Source organism: Salarias fasciatus, chromosome 15 (genome assembly GCF_902148845.1).
Source record: "Salarias fasciatus chromosome 15, fSalaFa1.1, whole genome shotgun sequence".
Taxonomy (NCBI): Eukaryota; Metazoa; Chordata; class Actinopteri; order Blenniiformes; family Blenniidae; genus Salarias; species Salarias fasciatus.
Genome location: NC_043759.1, coordinates 20,433,540 through 20,460,914, shown reverse-complemented (window position 1 = coordinate 20,460,914; position 27,375 = coordinate 20,433,540). Strand labels below are relative to the sequence as shown.

The following is a 27,375-nucleotide window of genomic DNA, read 5'->3' as shown; positions in this document are numbered from 1 at the left end:
TGACAGCGTGAGTTGTCAGCTTTAGTCATGAGTTTTTGACTTGACAGTAACAGTTGGTGCTGAGTAAACAAGGAAGTCTTTAGTTTAGATTTGACCATTTCAATTATCTCCCCCTTTACCCCGGCTGCTGTTTTCCCCGAAACAGTAATCACATCCACTATTAATGAGCCATGATGTTCATTCTGGACCCATTTACTCCTCTCAATAATGCATACTCTTCGGAATTACTGGTGCATATTTTACACTTTGCAACACCCCCCCCCTACTGTCTGTCCCCCCCCCTCCCCCCCGACCACCCCACCCCACCCCACTGCAGACTGCACGCCGGTGGTGTTTTGTTTGGATTCGTGATCTCAGCCCGCACCCATTTCATACGTGCTCCCAGAAATAGTTGTTGCCAGTGAAACAACGGCCTCATGTGTGACTTTGACTAACACCGCCTGGCGCGTGGAGATAATGAAGCGCCGAGCTGCAGCGCGGAGAGCGAAAGGTGCTAAAACACTTGTTGAAGGGCAGCAGTTTCCTTCGATTAGGCATTCCTGCCGTTCGTTGTCTGCGATAGTAATGGGCTCTTCAGTTTGGTTGAAATAGGCACAATGATCTCTTTAAATAAGACAATGGACTCTATCAGCGGCCCAATGTGATTTCCACCCACCGCATGATTGTCATAAAAGCAAGCAATTGTGGCATAAGAGGCCACGTTAGTGTAAGTGCTCCATAAAGGGACGTTGTGCTCCAGAATCAACTGAAACTCAAGCTAAAGAATGAAAAGCCTATTAGCAATAAGAGCAGGGAACGAATAAATCTGCAGATTGCGACGCTGTGTCAAAATGGTAATCGCAACGCTTCTGACAGTATCAACCCAGACTGACGAGGAACGGGCCTGTCTGTTTGTAGAAGGCAGAAAGACTGGCAGGTGGAGTTTCTTGAGCGGGCCAGCCGGTGGGTGGTGGTGGTGGTGGTGGTGGTGGTCGGGGTTCGGAGGGCTGCTCAGGAGCGTGGCAGGAGGAGTGAGTCAGCATGATGCAAGACAGTAAGCCGGAGAGGAGGGAGGCGCTCGGAGGGAGCCAGAGGAAAACGAGACGAGGATCAGGAAACACATTACAGGGGTTTGGAAAGCGGGTCAAGCCGGTGCAGTCTTGTGAAGGCAAACGTGCGGTTCTGGTCTGGCCGGAGGACTCGCTGCGCTGCTCTCTGCTGGACCTCCAGCCGAGGTCCGTCACCCACGTTCACCCCGGCCCCCCACCCCCCCCCCACCTCGTCCTCCTCCTCCCTCCCCGTCTTTGTGAAGGTGCAGTGAATACCGACGAGCCAGAGGCTGCACGGCCGGCGTACAAAGGATGCTCTTTTCTCTGTCTCCTGCACTACGCTCTTCCTTACCGCCCTCCTCCTCTCTTGTTTCTCTCTCCGTCTCTGAGCCGTCTCGCTTTCTTCTCTGCACCTCTCACTCAAGCTCGCGGTTTCTTCATCCTCACCCGTGCCTCCCCGCCTCCCACCATCCTCCCAGTATTTGTTTCACAAAACCTTCCATCTCCCTCTTGCTGCCTCCCGTCATCTCCTCCTAGTTTTCCGTCTCTCTCCCTCCCTGTCCCTCTAGAAATGCATCTATTATTAACACACACCTCTGGCTCTTGCCAAAGCCCGAACCACCACTCAGGCCAAGCTTCTCAGCATTTTAATCACCCACAGTGAGCAAGAAATAATGAATAAATAGGCTAGAACACAACTTGTTTAGGTGACGGCAATTAATTTGTGCTGTGCATACTGTATGTGGACCTCATCTTGGCAAGTTTTCTTTCCATAACACTGAAGCTCCAGTCTGAATGCGCTGCAGCAATCCCTCGAGGTCCCTTGCCGCCAGAGTCTTTGTGTTTTACATAAAAATCAATCAACGACCAAAATACTTGTGTTCCAGCAGGTAAAGCGTATCATGTCAGTGCCACAATCAGGGCTCATTGTTGTGACTGTAGCATTAGTCATGCACCGGTTCCCACTGCTGAGGTTGTGTTTAACCTCTCCCGCAGCAGGTTTCTGCGGCGGCCGAAGTCCGAGGTGCACAGGCACGGCGCTGTCAGATGAGCGCGGAGATGCGCAGGCGAGAGGCGTCCCCGGTGACTAGCATGGCCTCTTTTCATCATCTGCTTCCCTTCACTCTTTGAACAAACAACAAGAGCTCGGGGCAATTATCCGTCAGAGGTCCACAACTTGCAGAAATAGAGGAATTATGTCGCTGCCAGACTCCTTAAATCCCAAATTCATTACTTCTTCACATGGCGGAGCTCACACAACTAAGAGATGCAGCTATTGTTTTGTTCTAGAAATACATCGCGCTGTACAAATGGCTGCTCTCTAATTGCAACGGAGGGAAACTTGGGCAAAAATACACAAGGCAAGCTGAAAATGAGATAAATCTGAGTGTGTCCCTTTTATCACTGGTTTATTTATACTGGTAAACATCAAACAGAAACAACAGCAAAATCAAGAGCAGACGTCCTCCCATTCTTGTGATTATCGTTTCTCTAACATCGACAAGTTATTTTACAATGGTTGTCATCGGCGTGACATGGTAGCTTCAGGTTAAGTAAAAAACATGGAAATGAAGCGCTTCCTGCGGAGCTCACCCGCACGTTAATGTCAGATCGCCTCTCACACCTGTCACGCTGTTGGTGTTGGTCCAATTGTCGCTCACATCAGCCGTGACAGGAATCCTATCGGGGTTGAGTCCTTATGTAATTATGTGATAAAAATGTATCGATTCAAACTGGAGGGCAGTATTAGGCTGAGTCGACTTGTGCCACGAAAAAAATGCTGCATTGTGCTGTGTCTGGGAGTGTGTGGGGATGAAAAGATGGAGCGCTGTCTGTCTACTACATTCTGTTTCTACACCTCTGGGATGTAAAGCACATTCGTAATCTCCCCAAACTGCCGCCAAAAGGTAATTAAGACATGTCACCATCTGTGTGTAAAGCTGGAGACAAGAATCGTGTTCAAAGTCTACAGAGATTGTATCACTTTAAGTAACAGGCAATGAGACAGAGAGTATAATAACCCCATCCCCCGTGTGATGCTTCCTTTGTTATAATACAGTATGTCCAGTTTACTGCATTCAATACCACATGAACACTTATGGTTGTACTGAGATATACAGCATCTCACACAACTGTACAGGAAACTGCTTTTTATACATTGTTGTGCCTTTCGTCAAATTTTGTTCAAACGTTGTTATAAAGAAGACTTTGATTGGTTATAAGGTAGAAAACAAATGTGAAACTATTCCCACTACCCTGTGTGCCTGCCTCTCCCCGGGTACATGGGAGAATACCGCAGGTCCCTCAATAAAGAGCTCAAAAGCTCCAAGCAAGGCGTGAGATCCCTGTCTGCTCCACGACGGCCGCAAATCCATCCCAGGTAAACAAGAGGTCTCAAACTTCCGATCATAAAGTGCTCTCCAAAAGCCACTCGGACCTGGAAGGCTTGTCCCTGGCCCGGGGAATGTTTGACGTGCCGTCGATCTGCGGAAGCTCCCCGCTCATCGACAGGCTGCGTTTGGAGCGCAGACTGGCCCCGGCTTTGGGGTAGGCCATGTAGCAGCGCTCCCGGTACGAGTCCGCGTTCAGGGAGTGCCTGCGGTTCACCCTGGCTCCCCCTGCAGGCACGGTCATGTACTGTCGGGAGGCCTGGTGCGGCCGCGTTCCACCCCTGGGGGCCGCGGTCCATGTGGCGGGCTGGCCGGGCATGGCGAGACCGACGGCGGTGGCCATTTTAACCTCCGAGGAGTTATTCCGGTTCATGTTATCCAGCGCAACGTCCGCTTGCGCCTCGGCCCGGCGGGCCTCCGAGGGTTTCGGTGGGGCGCCGGAGCGTTTTGGCCTCGGGGCGCCCGGGGAGGCCGGGTGCCAGCTGTGGCTGCCGGCAGAAGTGGAGACGGTGCAATCGGGAACAGAGGGTTTTGTGGCGGCGACCACGACGGGAGGCCGGTGCTTGGCGGGTTCCGGGGGCGGCAGGGTGACTCGGAGGCAGTCCTTGTCATTCTTCTCTGGACGCAAAACCTGCTTGGAGAGGGACTTGGGAATCCCACATCCTTGTAGCTGTCCATCACTGCTCAGCGAGCGAATATCCCCCATCTCCAGCGCCTGACATGACGAGAGACAAGCACAGGATGAATGAACACAATGAGAGCCATTCTAGCAGGAACATCGCCGTTTCAAAAGGCGAAAGAAACAGCGAAGAGAAACAGAACAAAACAAGGGAATCGTGCCAAACTGACCTTATCAGCATCTCCTTGGTTACACACCCGGTAGCGCACAATGAGAAAAATGATAAAAGCAAGCACGGAGGCCACGATAATCCCTCCGATGATAACCACAATGGTGCCGCCGAGAAACTGGGACTGCATGAAATGGCATCTGAGGTACTGCGGCTCCGTGGTGAAGTGGACGCAGCCGATCACCCTGGTGGCGGTCAGCGAGGTCACCTGGTCGTCGTAGATGGCCAGCACGCACAAGTCGTAGTGCGTGCCGGCCGCCAGGTTGTTCACCAGGATATTCTTACTGGTGGGAGGGATCATCCTGGAAGACACAGATCAGAGGGGGTTAAAATAAAGGAGACATGAGCAAATCAGATTATCCGTGTTATTGTTTTCGGGGATAAAAATGACATGACAATCATTTATCTCTCAGGGAGCTATTTAACATCTGTCTAGGAATAATCTCCAGTGACATTTGATTTATTCTCTCCAGCATAGAAACTGATGAAAAAAAAAAAAGGAGCTTTCAGGAGCTGGGATGCAGGATACCGACGTTTGCTCACACATTAGGCTCTTGCTCACAACGACTGGCTGTCTCCTGAATTCAGTCGTCGCTATTCAAACAACAAAATTGGAAACAGACTCCGGAGTCCATGTGTAAAAATGATGGGTTTGTGTGATGATCCTATCGCGGCTCTGTGATTAGCACTTAATATGGAGCGAGCGGTGGCAGAGATGAAAGAAGCTGTGTTGCCCCAGCTCCTCGGATAGGCATGTGTGAAGCCTCTGATGCTTTTTGTAAAACACTGGAAGACGACGCTTTCATCTTTCTACGAGTCCAAAGCTCAGTGCTGACATTCCGTTTCGATCTCGTTGATTAAGCATTATCAAGGTTTTGCACATAGTAAATGATCGGCTGCGGCAGCGGTGGATTAGAAGCAGAAGAATAAGAATTCAGATACAGTGCGTGAGTCTGTCTTCCTGATAGGATTAATAGACATCACAAATAATCACGTTGACAGCCGGGCCCACCATTTAATGACTAAATATCTACAGATGTAAGCGCTCAAAGACGAGGCAAAATGAGAGTCATGGAAATAGGCGATGCTTCACACTATTCTGGCAGGTTTCCTCTGCTTACCTGTACACCAGTGAATCATCATACGTCCCGTTATACTGGATCTGGAACATGCGGATGCCGGGAATGCTCCGGTGGAAGTTAAACTTGACGAGGGCCGAGGTGGAGGTGGCCTCAGCAATGACGACTTTCTTCTCCTGGCTGGTCTTGGCGTTCCCCAGAGGCACTCCCCCCGCCTCCAGCCCCGTCTTGGTCACCGTGGCGATATCTGATGACCCGGGGTCGGGCTCCTGCTCCGCAATTGTGTTGTTGATGATATGAGGGAGCTTAGCGATGACCAGATCCACGGTCTGCTGCGCTTCTCCGGCTGGGTTGGAGGCGACGCAGGTGAATGAACCTGCAATGAGAAATAATTGCTTGAAACCTGACATTTATCACGATGTTCAAATAAACAGCATATGATACACATAGATTAAGGCACTCAGAAACATCGCATAGCTCTGTAAACAGTCATACCTGGAACACTTTTCCATCTAACCTTTCCGAGAGTAAGTTCAACACCTTTTATTAAACATTTTAAGGTGTGTATGTATGCACACACTCCTCCAAATAGACACAGCTAGGCATGTTTTTTTCCATGAGGTCTGTATCACTCAGTGGAAAAAAAATCAACAGCGTGCTTTAAATATGCAAATAATCATTTTGAAATGATCGTTTCTGTGGGCCACAAGATGTCTCATAGTGAACACACACTCTCAACAGTGCGAGTAGAAGATTGGCTACTTGGTGCTAAATTGGGATTTCAACAGTTTTGCGACATTACACATCATGTTCATCATCCAGGCCCATGAAATATGATTTTCAGTGAACACAGCAAAACACCCTTCTCCTTTCAGATCTGCACAGCGAAACTCAAACAAGAAGAAAAGTACATTTTGCGAATGGAGAGACACTTGAAGCAGATCACACTCTGACCCGCTGATGGGGGTGGAGAGATTCAGGATTTCAAAATTCTTTCAAGTGTGTCTTAGAGCCCAAGGTTTTTTTTCGTTTTGGCCTCACAATTTCTCAGCCATAAAATTTAGTGGGGGGAAAAAAAAAATACAAGTGCTTCTTGGGGTAAGTATCAGCTGCTGACTTCTGCTGCACAGACATGGGAATGCTATCAATCCTCATAGAGTATAAAGGATTCATAAGGATTGCTGGTGAATTACTGTGTTCACCCTTAAGATTTGTGAACAAATAAGTAACTAAATGCATAGAAAGGAGTCCTTTTTCATTCCATGGTGCCTCTAATCACCACACAAGCAAAACATCGCTCCACTCTGAACTTTGTCACAGAGTGTAGGCAGACACTTGAGTTATGAAGGCGTATGTGTGGATAAAGCCAACGACTAATTTTGTTCGGTAAACAACACGCAGCACAGCCCCGGGAATGTAAACAGACCGGAGTCCTTGACGGTGCTGATGAGGATGTCCAGCGTTCCGTCTGTGTGGACCGCGGCTCTGGAGGAGTTGGACATCAGGCGTCCGTCGGGCGCGATCCAGTGGATGACGGGGTCGGGGTCGCCCCGGGCCTTACAGCGCAGGGACACGCTCTGACCCTCCAAAGCCCGAAGCTCCTGAGACAGAGAGAAGAACTGCGATCGGCGAGGAGACTTTTACCGATACGATCACTCACAAAAGGAAAACAGAAACAGTCATTATGGACGGTCACCTTTTGTACTGTAATTTTCTCCTAGTTATTATAATTACGCCTTTATTGATGATCGAACCAGGTAAATGAGACTTGGTCATATGTCATGGAAGACGTTTTGCCCCAGTTCACATGAAATGCTGTCCAAATGTCGACCGAGTCCAGTTGACCTAATTCAATTTGTACTGAGATGCCTCCTACCTGGTCAGATGAGAATATGCATACACCTCACTGATGGTGTGACCAACAATCGATCATTGTCACGATACCGTAGCAGCAGCGTTACGAGGACAAGATTATCAAAATGACAGCATATGCTAGAGTCCAAGTGAAAGTTAATTTTGTCTGCAATTATGCAGAATACCTCAGCGGAATATAAATGAGTTCCTATAGCAGTGGTTATTCGGCAAGGATTTGATCAGATAATTTTGTTTGGATGCATGAATCAAGGACTAAATCACTGTAAGCTGCTGCTGTGTATTAAGAGCTTCAGCGCGGCTCCGTCATAAACCTGCAAAATAGCTTTATTAGGATGATAACTGAAAATCCCACTAAAGAACTCCTCTAAAAGTGCTGCCACAGCTTGATTGCGTATTTTAAGCAAGCCTCCCCTCCCTTTTTTTTTCTTCTTTTAATTCAGCAATAATCCGTTAGTTTGAGTGGCCCAGGAAACTCCCACAACTCGTGTAACACTCCTCTGGCACACACAGCTAATATCTAATGTGGCAGTCATAAAAAGCTCAAAGTGCCACCTCGGACTAACTAAGGGAGAATTGACTGTCTGGCTCAGAGAGGGGAGCGGCGGTGAGTGCCGCGTCTTAATGCTGCACACTCCGCTCAGAAGGGATACCTGAGAGTGCCTGGTGATGAGAGGCGGCTCGCACAGGAACTCTTCTTCTGAGACAGTCCAAAAATATCGCCCAGCGAGGTGTTGCGGCGAGGCACAGGTCTCCAGATCATCCTCTCTACGCAACCTCCGCAGCCAAAGCAGCTCGCAGTTACACCTCAGCGGGTTCCCTCCGAAGCTCAGAGCGAATGACGACGGCCCCATTATCCCAGACGTGGCCAGGACCCCCGCCCTTTGGAAAATAGGGTCCGGAGGAAGCTTCTGGAGTTTATTGGAGGTAACGTCCAGTCTCTTTAGCTTCTGCAACCCAGAGAAAGTCCCCTCCGGGATGTAACTGAGCATGTTGTGGTCCAAATTGAGCGTGTGGAGGTTCGACATCCTCTGAATAGCCACCCACGGGGCGCCCTCCAAGTTGTTGTAGGATAGGTCCAGCTCCTCCAGCGCCGTCAGGTCATTGAAGGCCCCGATCTGGATGTGCGTGAGCTGGTTGTTGTTGAGGATGAGGTGGTGCAGCTTGGACATGCCGCTGAAGGTGTCGTTGGTGATGCGGGTCAGCCGGTTGCTGTCGAGGTGAAGGGCTCGGAGGTTCTCCAGGTCCTTGAAGGCGTGGGGCGCGATGGAGCCGATGGTGTTGCGAGAAAGGGTCAGGTCCACCAGCTTGGTCATGTTGGCAAAGTCTTTGCGCTTGATGCTGGTGACGAAGTTATCCCCGAGGCGCATCTCCACCGTGTGCCGGTCGATGTTCGGCGGCACGAACAGAAGCCCCTTTTTGTCGCACAAAGTAGCCAGATTGGGATTAAGCACCTGGCAGACGCAGCGTTTGGGGCAGATCTGAACTTTGTGTGCCTTCACAGCCACACCGAGGACAATCAGGTACACCAGGAGAGACTCCATTTGGCTTTCAAGTCAGGCCAAAAACACCTGAAAAGATAGAGGCAAAGGGTGAGTTTCTGACAAACATTGAAAAAAAAATGCAAAGCATTGAGTCTGTCATTGTAATTTGTATCATTCGGAATATTCTGCTAAGCAATCTTATATACACCGAGGAACCTCCCGTATAATAATGAACTGGGAGCTTCTGCTCAGCTAAATTAAACTTTTCAAGCAGATCTGAAACGCTATCACTGACAGATTACAGCTCACCGAGTTACACAGAGTCCAGCGTCTGAGCAGAAAGTCAACTCAGTCAATGCTTGAACAAATTCTAGCTGTTTTGCAATTAGACATGAGACTAATCAGTAACCTGAAGACTAGAGAGTGATCTTGTATGAGTTTTGTGACAGCTCCATCTTTAAGCTGGTCCTCCCCTGATCATACTTCCTGATATGATAATACCAAGCCTTTTAAGTTTGTGTACAGAAGGATGAAAGTCTAGACTGGCAGTCCAGGGCCTCATCAGAATTAGACTGATATCTCCCAGGATCATATCGCCAATAGGAAGGGATGATTGGGCCCAGTGCCTCACCAAGGATGTGCTATGCCTTTCTATTGATTTTCTCTCTGCTCTCACTGCTGGTACTCTTACTTATGACACAACTGAGATGGGGGGATAAGGAGGGATCCATTTGATAAATCCTGAGACATTGTCAGGGATATAGCATGTCATAAAACTGAGACTTTGGAAGATCAGATCACAGCTCTCCAGGTGTACTGCACACTGCTCCAGAGGGAGGGTGTCATCCGTTTTCATTATACGTGGAACCGCAAAATTTCTGTGTAATTTTGGTTGAACATGCAGTACTCAGTCATCTGGGTGTCCCATTACAGCACACACAGAAAAGAACAGAACACCAATCCAACCAAACATGGACAACTGGAGATCCAATACCACAACTGTAGTAAAAATCCAAAGCCAGCCTTTAAATACAGAAGAGAACAGCTGATTTACGATTATAGCTTTTTGTGGTTTGCTGGTAATGCCTCTGTTGTCGACGTTGGGTCTTGGAGAGTGTGCATAAAAATCTTGCCTCAGCAAAGAGAGCCTGTCTGATGATGAGTATCTTCATGCTTCAAAAGCTTCTGTTGCACCCGAGCGGTGACACACAACTCATGTTTTAATAACCTTGACAGTATGAGGAAATCAACATGAAGCGAAGAAAACAGCAGAAACGGCTCGAGTGACATGTTGCCATGTTGGGGGGCACTTCCTTTTTTTCATTTTTCATTTTATTTTTTTTCGTGTGAGATTGGAAGTGAAGGAAGCCTGGTGGCATCCGCTGACAACGGTTGCATTGTGACAGCCGGGTGAAATGCATCGCGCCCTGACAGGGAGGGAGAAATGAGGTCGCCTTAAAAACGGTCCGTAATAGCTAGTGGGGGAGTGATATTATTGGAGAGAGCATGCGATGCCGTGTCCTTTTCGTGAACACTGCTGATAAAGCAGCGACGAATAAATGTCTTTTCTCAACTCATTTTTTATGTGGGACATCTTTGCCAAATCACACGTAATTTGTGGATTTTATGTTGGGCTGCAGCCCGAGCTGCTGAGAAATGGACTGTGGAATGATTATTAAATGTTTTCATGACTCCCCTAAAGACAGCTGATGACTTTGCTGTCAAGCAGGACTGCAAAGCTATGTGGAGTGTATTCCAAGTACTTGCGAGGATAGTTTAATACCTACTTTATATGTCTGCCTGTGTATGTGTGTGTGGGTGCATATGTGTGTGTGTGGCAAGGTAGTCCACTGAGCGCATTCGTGTTGGTGTGCCAAACACCTCCTGCTCTGACTCTGAATGGCGCGGCCTCTGCTTGCGCGTTGAGGCGGACAGGACCTGCTACTTCCAGACCCGGATAGCGTTGAAGACGTGATATTGATTCATACGCTGGAGATGAGCCTTTTTTTTTTTTTTTTTTTGCTGTTGTTGTTGCCGAAAAGTCAGCCAAACGTGAAGAGAATAGTTGCAATGGTAATCCCAGCAAAAAAAAAAAATCATTTTGTGGGGACAAAAGGACGGCCCCTCGCTGCCGAGCCGGCGCAGGAAATGTCTGTTAATGCCGCCCTAATTTGCATTTAATTATGGGTGGTCCACAGAGATTTGCATAACAGGTTGCTGCCATCAGGTACACGAACAAATAAGTAGGTAATCAATCAATGCATTCATCAATCACACACTTCATCTTTAAATGTCACGCCCCCCCCCAACAGAAAATCATTATCCTCCACTTTGTGCTGCTCATTATATCCAAGCGACTTGGGAGGGCCGCAAATAAACATGAAAACAGATAATCTACTGATACATTAACAATAATCACCATCTTGGTCAATCAAATGTTCCTTTACTACCTCTGAGCAGGGTTTTTTTTTTTTTTTCCACCCTCGGAGAACAGAGGAGACTGACAGTACACACCCACACATGCACACCAGTGGGTGGATTTGTGCCTAATAGAGGCACCTCGCTACACAACAACCCCCAGCTATAGAGACACATTCATGTGTGGCAGCGGCAGCGGCAGCGGCAGCGGCGGCACACTGTAGGAGAGGATATCTATGGTCTCCCTGGGGTAGCATTCTCCAAGAAAAGCCTTATGCAGCACGCTGCATGCCAATCGGCCAGTGAGGTCGTGGGGGATATGTTTTCAGATGGTCCAGCTCATGTGAGAAAGCCTCTGCAATCCCACGTTTGGGCAGCGAATCAGGGAAAGCGGCCCTGCGAGGGGAAGTTAATGAGATGAAGTCTGCCTCTGCCTCCACGCAGGTCGACACAACGGCGCCTGACAGCAGCTCACCTGGCCTGTTTGGAGAAGAAGCGGTCGGGCGTCCGCAACTACCAAAAATAAAGCCTTTGTTGTGTCAAAGGAGGTAAACTGATGCTGCAACGCGGTGGTAAAAAAAAAAAAAAAAAAAACTGTATCGACAAAGCAGTGAAACAGGTCCTCGGCCTGCCTGCTTTATGAGACCGAATGGAGCTGCGGCGTCCGCTGGAGTGGATCGTAGTTTGACCGAGCCGGTAGAAATTGTGCTCTGTCGGGTTGAATGCTTGTGCAGCCCGAGCCCAAACATCCTGACCAAACACCGATGCTGTCATTGTCATGGAGCGTCTACCTCACACAGTTCGGGGTTTTTTTTGTGTGTTTTTGTGAATGTGGTATGAGCTGTGACACCCTTTCTCCTAACAGTGTCTGCCAATGTTAGAATGTGATAGCTCTTGGGTGACAGCCTTGATGCCATGGCAACACGGAAAAACGTCAGTTTTGGGTGAGATGTAATCAGTGGCTGATTTTTCAGATAACCTAATAATATTTAGAATAAAGACTCTTCTCTGGATGGGAGGACCTTGACAATTCGGAGGTTCTGGCTGAGGGGCCGTTGTCTCATTTATGGCACAGTGGGGACGATGGAGAGATTGTACTCTCATCTAATATTGTATTTTTTGAATCATTACCCCTTTTCCAGTCTTGTGCCTAATAAAAAAAAAAAAAAAGCTAAATGACTCGATGTGAAATCAGGTGCAGCTGAAATTATTTTTCAGGCAGAGGAGGTTGTATATGTGTGTGAATGCCAGTGTGTGAGCGTGTGTGTGTGCGTGTGCATGTGTGCCGGGGGATAGCATACTAAGCAGACCCCACTGCATCAATAGAAGTGCTGTTCATCAGCATTTACATCTCCCCCTTGTAATTCTCAGTGTTTTTTTTTTTTTTTTTTTTTTTGCAATTCACACCATATCACAAGAGCAGCAGTGTTACCGTGAAGTGGTGTTTATCGCGTTTCTCGGGTATCAACATTTCTTATTTTTTACTTGTGGCCGATGAGTTATGCTGAAGCAGGTGATCCGTTTAAACTCTGAAGACTGTATTTAGATGTTAATTCTTGCACTGTGGCGGCGTGTCCTGATGTGATGGCCTTATGACCTAGAATTTCCTTCTGGGAAGAGGAAGAAAGCAGAAGGATTCGTCTTAGAATACCAATACGGCTGATTATTCTGCACAAAATTGACCAGGAAGTCACATGCCAATATCCCGATTCCCTGGTGCATATTCAGGTACATGGTGAGTCGAAAACCCTACACTCTAAAGGGACTTTTTTCATGTGGACCAGGCGTGTGCATACACAAGTTTTGACCGCCTGTATCAGAGTTAAAAAAAAAACCCCAATTCAGCAAAAACAGAAGCATTTATTTTGCGAAGGGTAAAAATTTGGGTCAGTGAACGTGAAGCTCGCCCGTGGAGCCGAGGAACCAACCGCACATCAGTCCTCTGGCATCAGTGGAAAGGTAGTCGAGCACCAGCAGTGCGAGTACGTCCACACAGCAGCAAGAGCAAACAGGAGCAGCAAAATGAGGCGTGGGCCTGGTTTCACTGGTGTAGCAGTTACAATGGTGCCTCAGGCACTCATGAATAATAAGATATCTGATAACTAATGCTCGACATAAGACAGGACCATTACACCTCATCCTTCACAAACATCAGCAGGACCACATCTCCACCTCCTCCTCCTCCTCCTCTGTCACCTGGCAACATGCCCCTCTCCAAACAGACACAACCTATTATCAGTTTTTTTATTTTTTTATTTGGGCTAATTCAGACTCCATCACAAGCCCAATGATTGATGCATGATTTGCATATCAGCTTGGCTTTAAACCGCAGACACCCTGTCACTGGACGCAGTGGGGCTGATTATTTAAATAAAGCACAATTAAACACAGATACGTCTCACGTCTGAACTCAATCTTTCTCTGCACACGTCTGAGAGCTGGCTGAAAAAATGGGAGCACGAGCCATGATTCTCAGCTTTACCTGTAGGGAGGATGGAAAAAAAAAAGGCAACACAGGAAGCAGGCAAGCAGATACTAGAAACCCAAATTGCTTGCCAATTGGGGAGGCTTTTTTTTTTTTTTTTTTTTGACCTTGCGGTGCAGGTCCTGGGCTGGTGGGTTACAGACACAACCCCGATCACAGGGGAGAATCTCAGCCCGTTCAGATGGGTCCTGCGAGAACTACTCCAAGTCAATATTTTACCTCTTGAAAGGCAGCTCTCTTCGCCCCCCCCCCCCCCCCCCAAAGAGTTCAGAGGCTGCGATTCACACCGATCCCAGCCTGTGAAAATGTTGAATTTACCTTGCAGATGAAACATCAAGTCAAAGGAAGGTGGGTTTGAGCGCATTTCCTCCCGGGAGGGCTGAGAGCATCCTGACAGAGCCGCCTGCCAAAAGATAAAAAAAAAAAAAAAAAAAGAACGGACGGTTCCTCTTGGAGATAATTCAGGTGTCCCGAAACACGCGTCTTGCCTCTTATAACATGCGAGGGCCTGCGAAACCCGCGACGTCCTTCAAGAAATCCATAACCAGCAGATTCGGGACGATTCCTCCTCGATCGCTTCACACCAGCGAAATGTCAGCTCCTTTTCTTTTTTTCCTTTTTTTCCCCTTCAGCTTTAAATTCCCGTCGTCAGTGGAGGATGGCGAGCGGCGGCATGAAGCGTCCCGGTGTGGCAGCGAGCGGGCTGCAGCTGTGCGGGATCGCCTCTACTGCGCATCCGCCTGTGTTGCACCTCCACCAGAGAAAACGCCTTTGTAGCGACAGGCTGCTTTAATATCTCCAGCGCTGTGAGTGACTGCTGCCGTGCTGAATCCGGCCAGATGTTCCTATCGCTTTCAGGGTTTTTTTTTTCTTTTTTTCTTTTTTTCTTTTTTTTTTTTTTTTTGCCGGCGACGCAGGGCTCAGTGTGAGTTAATCCAGATTGACTGAAAGGTTGGTGCCATAATATATCCCCCCCGTCTGCCCCCGGACTACTGTCAGCCACCGACCCGGCTCCATTCCTGACCAGAGGTGCTGTGCTCGGAATGGTAATCGGTGCGCTCCGAGCTGCACAGAGACCATTTGTGTGCACAGACAGATGCAGTGCCTCCCAGCCTATCTCACAGGCTGGCATCATCATTTATTCATGTAGATTGAACTCCACTGCACGAAAATGCAGCGGACCAATAATATTCTCCACGAACTCAATATGATTAGGAAAAAAAGAAAAAGATATGAACTGATCAGATCTGGAGAGACTGTGTCCGATATGGGCTTGCGTTTTGGATCAGACCTTCTGCAGGTGCATCAGGTCTGGGCGAAGCCAGAGATAGCAGTCTCTGGTTGAATATTCCTGCATGCATTACATAGATTATTGGCAAGAAAGTGTTGAGCTGGCTAAAACAGAAGAGGCTTGGCTCCCTCCGGGTCCGCTTGGCACTCGACCCACTATCTGATTCAGTGATCCTATGGCCTTTTGTGCAAGTTGGCAAAATAACCCATATGCGAACAAGTTTATGTACAGAAACGAAGTGGCCTTTGGGGAGAAGGTTTGCTTTTTTTTTTTTTTTTTCTCTTATTCCTAGAAGAACAATGACCTGTACCCCTCCCGGGCAGCTCAGCACTTTCAAATAGTTGACTGTTGTCATCCAGAGAATTACCCCTGCAGATCAATAACACCATCCAGTTGCATCCACTTGAGATCAATATAAATAGTCTAAGTGTTTTAGGCATCCCTAGTAATCCAGAGCTAGAATGACAAGAGCTCTTTGAACAGCTGATCATACTGTGCACCAGATGACAGACACATGAAAAATTGTTGCAGTCAGTCTTTGTTGTTTCGCTCTCTTGCTGGAATCACCCAGTAATCAGACTTTCCGCAATTCATCTTTCGAGAGAGAGAGAGAAGACATGCTTACAGCCGGCAGAATAACAATGCAGAATATTTATTCACCAGTCACAACATCGACGACATACCGGCATTTTGCTGGTGGGATGTGTTAATGTCAGAGCTCTGCTGTGTGACCCATTGTGAGTGTCTCATCGGAGTCATTATGAACTGACGCTCGGTGATGTGAACCGATGCTGACATGCCTTGGATTCCGTCGTGCTCCTTCCCCGTTGTGATTCAGATCTGGTTCTCGCTCTCTCTCTCAGTCTGACTCATGTCATCCAGAAACTGCTGCCAGGTGAGGCCGTCCGCCCGATCACCCGTTCGACTCTTCCTCTCCAAGAAGAGACCCATGCTGTCCCGCCGGGGGTCGGCGACGCTGCGACTCCACGGGACCTCTGTGATCCCCAGCAGCTCGCGCACACGGGCAGAGATGACCTGCAGAGTGCACAGCATGGTTCAGTCCCTTGATGAACAGCACTGTGCTCACATTTTCTAACCTTATTTATTAAGTAAGTCATACTCAGTGATTTTTTTTTTCACCACTTCTCTTGCATAATAAGGATAAAGAGTGAGTCAGACTCCAAAAAACACACGAAAAGTCTTAAAAGGTTAAACCAAAATAAATATGGACTAAAGAGAATATAAACACACCTTCACTAAGTTATTCTCATGACCCTTCATTATCAGCTTGCACCCACCAAGAATCCGGTTTGATGCTGAGACAGTGAAGCAGTTTAATACATAAAGGCACTCTTTGCCAATTTAGCTGTGACCGCAGGGAGAGATGAGAGAAACTGTAAGCAGCATACATGTGATGGGGCAGATCTGAGGCGTTCGCTGGCACTGATGCCTCCGTAAAACAAACAACTTTGATTGGATGTTCAAAAAAATGTGCGCTAAAATAGAAAACAAAGATTTTTGATTATTGCTGTCCACATACTGCAAAAAGGAGCAATAAAACTAAAGGAACAGATTGCCTGTTTGAGCTGAATTTAACATCAAAAATTACTACTCAACCAAAATCTCCACAGTAATGAAGTGTAGTGAACAGCTCAGTTTCTTGTGGTGAATTCATTCATTTAAGTTGCAGGATCTCTTTTAAAACAAGGGAATAATTTAGTGTAGTAAACAGGATGCAGAACCAAAGATTTATGCATAAAAATGTAAATAAACACCACCAGTTAAACGACAACCAGAAGATAAAAGTCAGCATTATGATAATCTGTAAAGAGGAAGAGTGCCTGCACAACATCTCCACACAGCGAAAGGCCTCTGCTATCGGATCTCATGTGATGATCAGACTCATATGGAGCTAGCAGATACAGGCGAGATCGAGAACAATCGAGGCAGTGAAAAACAAGAAGTGACATCTTAAAATCAATCGCACCGCTCCCAGGTAACAAGTGCATTGCAGCAAGGATTGCTATCATGTGGTCAGTTCTTCAGATCCACATTAAAAGCCTGACAATGGAGTTTTGACTCAACTCCAATCACTGAGCATGTTGCCTGCTGATACCAGATTAAAGTGCAGTGCAAAAGAGGGTAGAAATAAAAGAAAATGAGGTGGAAATGTGAGCAGCAAAAAGTGACAGTGATGCTTTAATCACCTGCTACATTATAGAAAACCTCAAAGAACAAAAAGTGCTTTTTCATATATCATTAAACAAAGGCCATCGGGTGTAATTATAATGACCTGCAATCTGAACGGCATTTATGAAGAGCATATTTTAAATTTCTGGAAGCAAAGCATAACATGGGATGCATCTGTAGTTTGGATGTAATATAGATGTCCATGTCTTTGATTTTGCTCTGTGTTGTAACTGACAAGGTTGTGTCTGGCAGGAGAAATGAATCTTCAAGCATTAAAGAGGATTGATTGAGGTAGGTGCCGCTTTGCTGATTCAGGCATACAGGGCCACAGTGTCTCAACAGAGGTCAAAGAAAATTGAAAAAAGCACAAGTGAGCAACACCATGGTCAAAATTAATAATCTCCACATGAAGAGGTTCAGTGATGTGGGGATCAGAATCCTGGAAGACGTTCCAATAAACTGATATTCATTAAGAAGTAATGGGTGAGTCTTTTATTGTAAAATGTTATTCATAAATCTAAAATGAGGGGTGTTTAAACCTGAAGGGGCTGACGGTAGACAGCTAATATCTAACATGCTGTCTTTGAACTCTCAGATACAGCTATTAAAAACCAAGAAACAAAACAATGCAGTGGCCATTTGGGCAAATATTAAACCATTCATCAAGCTGTAAATAAAAAAGTAAACTGAGAAAAAAAAAAGGACTGTTTCAGAATCAGATCATAGGATTAGTTTGAGCATTAGGTAAAGCCATCATTAAGGATGTTCTGCTACCACTCAGCTTGTTGAAACTTTCTTGAGTGCTATGGGAGCTGCTTTTGTTTGATATGTAAACAAGTATACTTAATAGCATAAGTCTCCTCTGAAGGTTGGAATAAAAAAAAACTTGGGAGTTCTTGTCTCATCTTGATACCTGCATGTCTTTGAAATGTGTGACTCCCAGTCTCGGCAAGTAGACGCAATTTACATAAATGAGCTTTCTTCCAGTGATGTGGTTCTCTGTGAAACATGCCTGCAACAGACAAGTATAATGAGGAAACGATTTTCTTGTAGGATGAGAAATACTTTCTCTTTGTGTTGAGTTGGAACTTACTTTGTATTGTGGAAATCCTATAGACTCAATCCACCTTGCAACCTCATGACAATCCCACTGAAGAAACTCCATGTTGCCTGTAGTCATGTTGCCATGGAAACCCTTACCTGCCACAAGGCGTTAATAAGAATGTCCTTCAAGATCCACAGTAACCTTTTGGCCAATTACAAACTCTACTCATAAAATATTGAGCAAAAAGAAAGTGTCGAGCTTTGTTGAGAAAACAATTAGAAATTTGAGTGCAGAAATTCAAGCACAAAAAAGTAGATTTTGAGAGATTAATCAATTTTCTGAAGCGGCTTCAGTAGTCAGACAAGTCAGCCAATCAGTACGCTGTGATTTAGGGCGGGTGGCGCTATGAGCAGCCTGATTGGCTTCTAAATAGACAAAACCCGCCTACCAGGACCAGAAACAGCGAATCGCAGCACGCGAAATGATAACAGATCAACAAATTGTCTGGATAGACACACTTTATTACCGATCACATCTCTGTTGGATTGTAGATCGTACAAATGCGCAGCATAGTGTCCCCTAAAACACTTGTGATCGCTGAACTTCTTTCCACTTTGGTGTGTGGTGGGTCGACTGAAGGGCTTTAGAGCAGGAAAACAAAGACATCTGACCCTCCACAATGGCAGCGCTTCTCCTCCGGTCATTAAGAAGCACAAAGGTAAAATAAACACATGCTTTTGTTTCACAACACTGCTCATTTTGTTTGACGTTTGTTGCAACTACACACGGCTAACAAGCTGTTAGCTAGCAAAGTAGCTATCGTACACGCACACGGCTCATCGTTCACTTGTCTTGTATTTAAAGTCATTTAATATTAATGTTAAAGTTTAATATCAATACGATGGGGCGTGTTTGCTTCAACAGTAGTGACAGTGGATTATGCACCTCTCATTACGTGGCGCCTCGCCTGAATTAGGTGTGACTTTATTTAAAGAGTTAAACGGGGAATCTGTGGAGATTAATGCTGTGGTGCTTCATTTCTTGCAGACCCCCCTTCAGCTGGGTCGCATGTGCTACTCCTCCTCCTCAGTGGTAAGAGCCCCCACTTGCTTGTGTAACTCAGCTGTGAATGAACGTCACGTGTAGAACGCAGTGTCTTCTCGTTCTCCCTCTGTAGCTGTTTTGACGTGTCAAATTCAGTATTATGAACTTAACTTACAGTTGACCGACACAATAACATTGGACTGACAGCTCTGCAAAAAACGCATCAGTCCTACTGACTACTAATGTTGTCAACGCTGGTTTCACTGAAACAGCTGTTCACGGTCCTTGAAACTTCAAATGGAGCCAGTCACACGTTGATTTCTTTACGTTGTTGGTCTTATCTTTTAATGATTATCTTTAAATGACACTAGCCATGTCATTTTTCGCTCTATTATCATAAGTACATTACTGAACCAAAGAACAAGCAATCCATCTTGTGTCCTGTCTCCAACCAGGCTGCAGTGAACCAGATATTTCAGCTCATATTTGTATGCAAAATCCAAAATTCCTTGCCAGGAATTGCACCTGAGATTTCTTGCTCTGAGTTTCAAGAACTATATCCTCTACCACTGTTCCTTTAATGAATAATTACATTGTTTCCAGCATGTATCTTTTATAGTTTTTCTGTAACAATATTACATTCCAAAGTTGGAACTTTCAAAACGTTTTAGGTCTTTGATAACAGAATTAATGTAATTTGGTTCATATCACAATTTGTTTTCTGCTTTTCAGTCCCTGTTGTAAATGTATTTCTTTATATTCCAAGAAAAATGCTGAGACGCCACCAAGGTCCTGTTTTATAGATATGCTACATTGAGTTTTATGTGGTTATATGAAGGTTTAAAACACCCTTAAAACTCTAACATGCAGCAATGAGAACCGCTGCTTCTGAGATAAAGAAATTGAGCAGCTTAGAACAATCCCTTAACTATTTCTGACTACCATGAAAAGTCTAAGTTTTGTTGTAGTTTTTTTTAGCAGGTTGTGGCAACTGCATGATTACTTTTAAGATTTCTTTAAATATTCAGCTGAAAACTTAATATTGTTAAATAGAAATGATAATATTGATTGCTGAATAAAATTTCCATGTGTACGAAATCCAATATAGATTTGGTTCTATTAATAATAACCCCAGTTGGACCTTGTTGAGGGATGATGGTCGAGCTAATTTTGCATAAATTCTGTGCTTTGAGTTGCCTGATCAGAATAACTTCCATCATGTAATAAACTGTCTGCATGCAAATGAGGCCGTCTGAGAAGCTTCACAGTGTGACCGTACATGTTGCCATGACAGATGTCCCCGATGAACTTAGAGTGATGCAAGCAGCCAGTCAGGGATTTGATCATATGCTTTCGTGACCCTCTAGCCCACCACCAAGCTGTTCATCGATGGCAAGTTTGTTGAGTCCAGCACGTCCGAGTGGCTCGACATCCACAACCCTGTAAGTACTCGCAGAAAAATGCACTCAGGCTGGAAGAACATGAGCTGACTGTAATCTTTGTTGCCACTGGTGAATGTTAGAGAGGTGAAAAGTCTCATAACCACATTTGTAGCTTGTGAGAAATCGGAGCTCCGTCTCCACAGTATTTCTTGTTATATGTCGTCTAAAAGGCCTGCCTGGTGTACAACTATCTAAATTTAATGCTGAGTGAGTGATTAAATCATGCAAAACTATCCATTAACTTTTGTGAAACTTCTTACCTGTAAAAGATTTGAAAAGTGATATTAATGGAATAAAGTACACGTCTTAATGGGCTCGCTTGCTGTATGGACTGTCTCCTGCTCCTCAGGCCACTAATGAAGTGGTGGGACGCGTTCCCAAAGCCACTCAGGAGGAGATGCTGGCGGCCGTGGACTCCTGCTCCAGAGCGTTCTACTCCTGGTCCGAGACCTCCATCCTCAGCAGGCAGCAGATATTCCTGCGCTACCAGCAGCTCATCAAGGATAACATCGTAAGGAAGCCCGTTGCTCGCCCTCATTCCTTTCTTCTGTCAGGGCAAATGGCTGCTGATGTTTGGGACTTGCTTTCATTCTCACCTCTCTGATATTTCAGAAAGAACTGGCTAAGCTGATCACCCTGGAGCAGGGCAAGACTCTTGCTGATGCAGAAGGAGACGTCTTTAGAGGACTGCGTAAGTAACTGCCTGGCTTCTGGCGGTGCTATTAGGTTTTGAGATCCTAATTGGATTAAAGTGCTGCTAAATACATAGCAGAGAGCAGGAGCCCCTGTTCAAGTCATTGTCCGTAGTATATTTAAGTGTACTGTTGAACTCATCCGGGCAAATAGACACTTAAATAGTTTCTCGTGAGGATTTTGAAGTCTTTGCTCGTAAGCAACAAGCACTACCCAGTCGTCCTGCCGCACGGCAATATTCAGTCCTGAAAAAGTGGCTGCCAGGTTTATTCCTCTTCTTTCTGTGTAGTGCTTTCCAGGCTGTGCTTTTAGCTGCACACTATATTAAGATAATTATGCAGTTCTCCTCACTGAGGTGCACTTGTTCACTTTGGCAGCATCACATCAACAGGAATCATGTCGAGAAATTAAAAGAGCTGTGCACACTCGCAAAACGAAAGATGATGTATTTTGCTTATTACTAGACAGAGCTGCCAAATATATATATTTTTTTTCCTCCAAATGATTTAATACTTGGTGAGGAGCCCAGTGTTTGGGGTGTTCATATTCCTCCAGCGTGCTCGCTCTTCTTTTCCATTATCAGCTGAAAGACAGGATACATCTGCAGGTGCACTGCCAGCAGTGGGGATTTCTCACAGCGCCGAGGCTAATGATGCCTGAAGTTTTCTCAAGTTTTATTACAGAAGACACGTGAAATGGCAGTGATGGGTCTTCTCTTTTTCCTTTTTTTTATTATTATTATTCTTGAGTAGGAGGCTCGAGTAGCAACTTCGTAATTAAATTGCAATTTGGACAAGAAAACTTGTCGTTCTTTACTGTTGACGGTGTCACTGATGCATGATTTATTGTGGAGCCTAAATTTGTTTATTTCACGGCTCAATCGCTCGTCTCCCGCTCACGTCTCAGAGGTGGTGGAGCACGCCTGCAGCATTACGTCCCTCATGCTGGGCGAGACCTTGCCCTCCATCACCAAGGACATGGACACCTACACCTACCGCCTGCCCATCGGCGTGTGCGCCGGCATCGCCCCGTTCAACTTCCCCGCCATGATCCCTCTCTGGATGTTCCCCATCGGAATGGTGTGTGGCAACACCTACCTGATGAAGCCCTCGGAGCGGGTCCCAGGATGCACCATGCTTTTGGCCAAGTTGCTCCAGGATTCTGGCGCTCCAGATGGCACGCTCAACATCATCCACGGGCAGCACGCAGGTGAGAGAGAGAGTGTGTGTTTCTCCCCGTATCATTCAGGGCTGCTCAGTCTGTGTGTGTGAGATAAACAACAGAAGTCCAAAGAGGTTTGAAACACTAATCATATACCCCCCTGGCAATATGTAAATAACACATTTCCATATGTGCAGCTGCTGTTTGTAAGTCATTTTCAGGTGTTTGAAGCAGAAGGACTCAAATCCGTGGATCAGTGCACTTATGTTTTGATGCAAAGCTGCAGTTGTTTGTATCTTTTTCTTTTTTTTGCAGCGGTGAATTTCATCTGCGACCATCCAGCCATCAAAGCCATCAGCTTTGTGGGATCCAACCAGGCCGGAGAGTACATCTACGAGCGCGGCTCCAAGAACGGCAAGAGAGTGCAGTCCAACATGGTACCTCCTTCAATCAGCCCAAATCCACCACCGGTGCTTCTGGGAGCTCATTATCTCCTGTGATGACCCACATATTAAAATCGCTGTTGTTACGGATGGAAACGTACGAGGGGAGATTCTCGCCGTTTTACCGAGACGGCGGTTCAGTGGCTGGCTGTCAATGTGTTTGAGGTTTACAGCATGCGTCATTAGCGCTGCGCTGCCTCCGTTTGATGTCCTACAGTCGTTTCGGAGAGGAAAACCTACAGGGTCGTCTGTCCTACATTTCGCATTTCAGGGTGCCAAGAACCATGGCGTGGTGATGCCCGACGCCAACAAAGAGAACACCATCAACCAGCTGGTGGGCGCCGCCTTCGGAGCAGCTGGCCAGCGCTGCATGGCGCTCTCCACCGCTATTTTTGTCGGGGAGTCTCGCGAATGGCTGCCGGAGCTGGTGGAGCGCTCCAGATCTCTGCGTGTCAATGCAGGTGGGTTCATCTACAGCCGCGTCCACTCAAATCCCACCGACAGTGACTGTAGGATTTGTTTCCAGCACGAGGCTGAGAGGTTTCAAACTTTGTGCTTCAGGAGATCAACCCGGGGCCGACGTGGGTCCACTGATCTCTCCCGAAGCCAAGGCCCGGGTGGAGTCTCTGATCCAGACCGGAGTGGATGAAGGGGCCAAGCTGCTGCTGGATGGGAGAAAGGTTCACGTGAAAGGATATGAGAACGGGAACTTTGTGGGGCCCACCATCATCGGCAACGTTGCGGTGAGGCACAATTCCGAACTCGGACTGCATTTCTTTCATTTCAGTGTACTTTGTTTGTATTGCCAAAGCACATTACAACAGAAATGCAGCAGTAAACATACACACATTTCTAAAATGTGTCGGTTTTTTTAAAATAAACAGCTGGAGATCTTACCAGAAACCCTGCAGAGAAGTGTGTAATTTCCTAGATTTGTGTTCTTAGAAACAAAAGGCTTTTTGGCTTTGCGTTCCCTGCATATGGATCTGCAGACATAAACGCGGCTGTTAGTGTACAAATGTATAAAACCATGGCTTTATAAAACGCAGCCTCCCCCACACATCGAGGCTTCTGGTTATGAGTGCTGAGTGCCGAACATGGCTGAGCTTAAAATAGAAAGTAGCTGTAAGTGTTATGACATGCATTTCAAGCTATTGTTGCCGGTTCTCCCCGACATGGATCACGTGGTAATTTATATAAACTCCTCCCTGACCGGCGTCCCGTTCTCTCCAGCCCGACATGACGTGTTACAAGGAGGAGATCTTCGGCCCGGTGCTCGTCGTCCTCGAAGCGGACAGTCTGGACGAGGCCATTTCTCTCATCAACAAAAACCCCTACGGCAACGGCACCGCCATCTTCACCACCAACGGCGCCACGGCACGCAAATACACACACGAGGTGGACGTCGGCCAGGTGAGAGAAGTGTTTTTCCAGCGCTGGCTACGACGACATTGAGCATGACTTTGGTGTTATTTTTAACTTGGGACAATCATCTCGGTGAGATGTGGAGTAAACCGTTTGGTGTGGGAGGTGTTTCGTTTCAGAGGGAAGAAAGTTCACGAGGAGTGAGAATTTTTATTGGACTGAAGTCGGTGGTTCGTTGTGCCAGAATATTACAGACGCTACAGCTATAGAAAGAGAGTCTACAGGAGCAAGTTAGTGGTGGATTTGTAGACGGCATCAATATAGTCCTTGAATATTTTGACATTGAGACACTTTATAGGATTGAATTCCATCGTTTTATGCGTGTGCTCCACCTCTTAACTTCTATTCCTATCCTGTTGCAGCTGACATTTTATATTGAAATTGAAGGTTATCTTGGAAAAAGGGGTGTGATCTCTCAGTTATTGCACTTTTCTAAATGTCAGCAGAGGAATCAAATCAAAATAAATCCATTCATAAGGAGGTTAAGTTACCTTTGTGTTTAATTGATTGGGTAACATCTTGGTTGTTAAACACTTGGCCTTCTCTTCTGTTTTCTGGGAGCTGTGTTATCCACACTTTGATGCTGTTTTTCCTAAACCTGCAGATGTTGAAAAGTCCTTAATGTGTGCTTGGATTTGTGCAGATCGGCGTGAACGTACCGATCCCCGTTCCCCTCCCCATGTTCTCCTTCACCGGCTCAAGAGGTTCATTCAGGGGCGACACCAACTTTTACGGCAAACAGGCGAGTCGGCATTTCCTCGTCGTTTCTCAGAGCATCGGCGCTCTGTGTTCAAATGTTTAGCGTCCTTCGGGCCGCTCTCTGAGGCATCTGTTGTCTCTCTTTCCACCAGGGCATCCAGTTCTACACTCAGATCAAGACCGTCACGTCACAGTGGAAGGCCGAGGACGCCACCGTGACCAGCCCGGCCGTTACCATGCCGACCATGGGACGCTAAGTTCAGCGGAGCCTCCATCCTTATCTTCACTGACTTCTTACATGCCTTAATGAAGCACAAGGAGGTGTTGACATGAAGGTTATGTGTCATTCTCACCGCTGAGAAATGGGATTATTAGTGTAGGCTTGTCTAAACCCCCGAGCACTCCGGACTGATGTTACACCGACACGCAACTCACTTCTCCTTTACCGGGATAACTCTGTGATTGGTGCTGGGAGCCTCTTAATGGCTTTGTTGTGAGGTTTTTTTTTTTTTTTCTCTCTCTCCTTTGTACCCGTTATTCTCCTGCTCATTTCCTGTATTGATCCGGGGGATCATGAGTTAATCATGGTCAGTCATTTCATAATCCACCAAATGCTCCGGCATCACATTTCTGTAAATCCTGTTGGGAGAAAATGCAAAGATCAGGGATTTTGCCGCCGGGCATCATCATCCATTGTCTTCCACCAGCGTCGCTTGAGTTACTTACAGTCCTGTTTCTTGCATATTAAATGATACGTGATCGGAAGGAAAGTTACCGGAACATGGACACAACCATGTTGTCACTCCACTGCAGCTATATTAGTTGGATCTCTCTTCCTCTGAATGTTTACTGTGTCCTGTTGTTAGAAGTGTGTACGTCTTATGTGTCAAATAGAAATTCACAGTTTTGTAATGTCCATGGATGGAATACAAGTTGCTGTGTTTTACATGTCATGCACTCGACATTTGATATTCTCGATTGACCATTTTATTGAAATTTATGGGATAGAAGTCTTTAGTTTCCCACAGTTACAGTATAAGCTCCACGTGTTTTCATTCGAGGTTTTGAGCTGCATTCAACCTGATCCTCTCGACACTCCTCTCATTTCTTAGACGTACAGAATAAGAGGAACATTTGAGGCTGTTGCTTGATGCTTGAATAAAAACATTGTGATTTGAGTCACTTGAACTGTGATCTCTGCTAAAGTGGTGTTGTGTTCTTGTAGCAGTTTTACAAATGTTTCCTCCTACATTAAGCCAAGGACCCAGGTGTCAACCCGTAACAGTGTTTATCGAATGAGAAGTTTGGTATTTCAATATTAAGAGTTACATATAATCATTTATTTTTAAGACATTGAACATTAAATTCAGATCCGCACTCTCATCTCACAGCAATACTCTTGGCTTGAGTCCAGGTTGGGCCTAGGGGCCTTTTTTTTTATGGAAAATGTGTGTGTGGGAGTTTACTCAGGATTTTTCGGCACTAGACAAGTCTGCATGCGAGTTTAATTGGTGACACTAAAATTAATCGTAGTAGTGAATGTGAGTGTGATTGTCTCTGTGTGATGGACTTGAGATCTACCCTGGGTGTCACAGTAAAAGGAAAAAGAGTAAATTGTCCTGCTTTTCTTGATTAGTTGGTAATAAACAATGATTGATTTGCTTCATTGTCCTCAGCAAAAACTGAACATGCCTGAATTAATATAGCTTTTCATAATCTTAAGACACAGCTATAAAAACAACTGCTTTAATGAAAAACCTGGAAAAAAAGTAGGAAAAAGTCAAATCAGGAGACATCAAATACTGGTTCTTTTAGGTATATTTATTCTATGGTGGTACATTTAAAATAATAATAAAAAAATACATTAGAAAAATATTTTTTCTATAAATCCAGTAAAACCACCTATATTCATGACCATAAACTTTCAAATTATGGTGGCTCGCTTAAATAAAGAACTAATTGTATGATTTTAATTAACTTAAAAGCCGCAGTCAAGTTCAGTACTTAAACAAGAGCTACCAGAAGAGGATATTTTCACATTTAATCAAACAATCATTTGGACATAAGGTCCAAATGTGCTAAAAATTTCCATTATCGAACAATGAAACCAATTACCAGTACTCATTAACTGCTGGAAACTGGCTAATGGGCTGGGACTCCAAAGTAGTGGACTGGTTGTACTCCACACGGGTCTCCAGACCATAGTTTCATGATGCTGATCTTGACGAGGTTTTGCTTCTGCTTTTGTCTTGGTCTTGGAATGCTCTATTATGGTCTTCAGTTGGTCTGGGCTTAATTTACAACACTACTTGGCACTCTCTCATCAAGTCCTGGGATG

General features: G+C 45.9%; 2 protein-coding genes across 2 annotated transcripts; one reads left to right on the top strand and one right to left on the bottom strand.

Moving 5' to 3' along the window:
- Nucleotides 1–3,176: 3,176 nt before the first annotated feature.
- On the bottom strand, nt 3,177–14,221 carry lrfn5b (leucine rich repeat and fibronectin type III domain containing 5b). The gene is made up of 6 exons (XM_030110032.1): nt 13,923–14,221; nt 7,871–8,788; nt 6,772–6,946; nt 5,388–5,721; nt 4,268–4,568; nt 3,177–4,133 (listed from the first exon to the last, which is right to left on the bottom strand). The coding sequence occupies exons 2-6, from the start codon at nt 8,759–8,761 to the stop codon at nt 3,435–3,437; spliced, it is 2,400 nt and encodes a 799-aa protein (XP_029965892.1). The 5' UTR covers nt 8,762–8,788; nt 13,923–14,221; the 3' UTR covers nt 3,177–3,434.
- Nucleotides 14,222–18,693: 4,472 nt separating this feature from the next.
- Nucleotides 18,694–26,215, top strand: LOC115402023 (methylmalonate-semialdehyde dehydrogenase [acylating], mitochondrial-like). The gene is made up of 12 exons (XM_030110439.1): nt 18,694–18,848; nt 19,178–19,222; nt 20,542–20,616; nt 20,966–21,127; nt 21,229–21,307; nt 22,216–22,518; nt 22,786–22,907; nt 23,185–23,374; nt 23,475–23,656; nt 24,147–24,326; nt 24,982–25,080; nt 25,190–26,215. The coding sequence occupies exons 1-12, from the start codon at nt 18,810–18,812 to the stop codon at nt 25,292–25,294; spliced, it is 1,581 nt and encodes a 526-aa protein (XP_029966299.1). The 5' UTR covers nt 18,694–18,809; the 3' UTR covers nt 25,295–26,215.
- The last annotated feature ends 1,160 nt before the right edge of the window (nt 26,216–27,375 follow it).

Coding starts and splice junctions, on each gene's coding strand:
- lrfn5b (XM_030110032.1), bottom strand. CDS start 8,761: ATGGAGTCTCTCCTGGTGTACCTGATTGTCCTCGGTGTGGCTGTGAAG. Junction 5,722..6,771: donor CAGCACCGTCAAGGACTCCG/GTCTGTTTACAT, acceptor TTCTCATTGCAG/GTTCATTCACCTGCGTCGCC. Junction 4,134..4,267: donor ACCAAGGAGATGCTGATAAG/GTCAGTTTGGCA, acceptor TCGTCATGTCAG/GCGCTGGAGATGGGGGATAT.
- LOC115402023 (XM_030110439.1), top strand. CDS start 18,810: ATGGCAGCGCTTCTCCTCCGGTCATTAAGAAGCACAAAG. Junction 24,327..24,981: donor ACGAGGTGGACGTCGGCCAG/GTGAGAGAAGTG, acceptor GGATTTGTGCAG/ATCGGCGTGAACGTACCGAT. Junction 25,081..25,189: donor CCAACTTTTACGGCAAACAG/GCGAGTCGGCAT, acceptor TCTTTCCACCAG/GGCATCCAGTTCTACACTCA.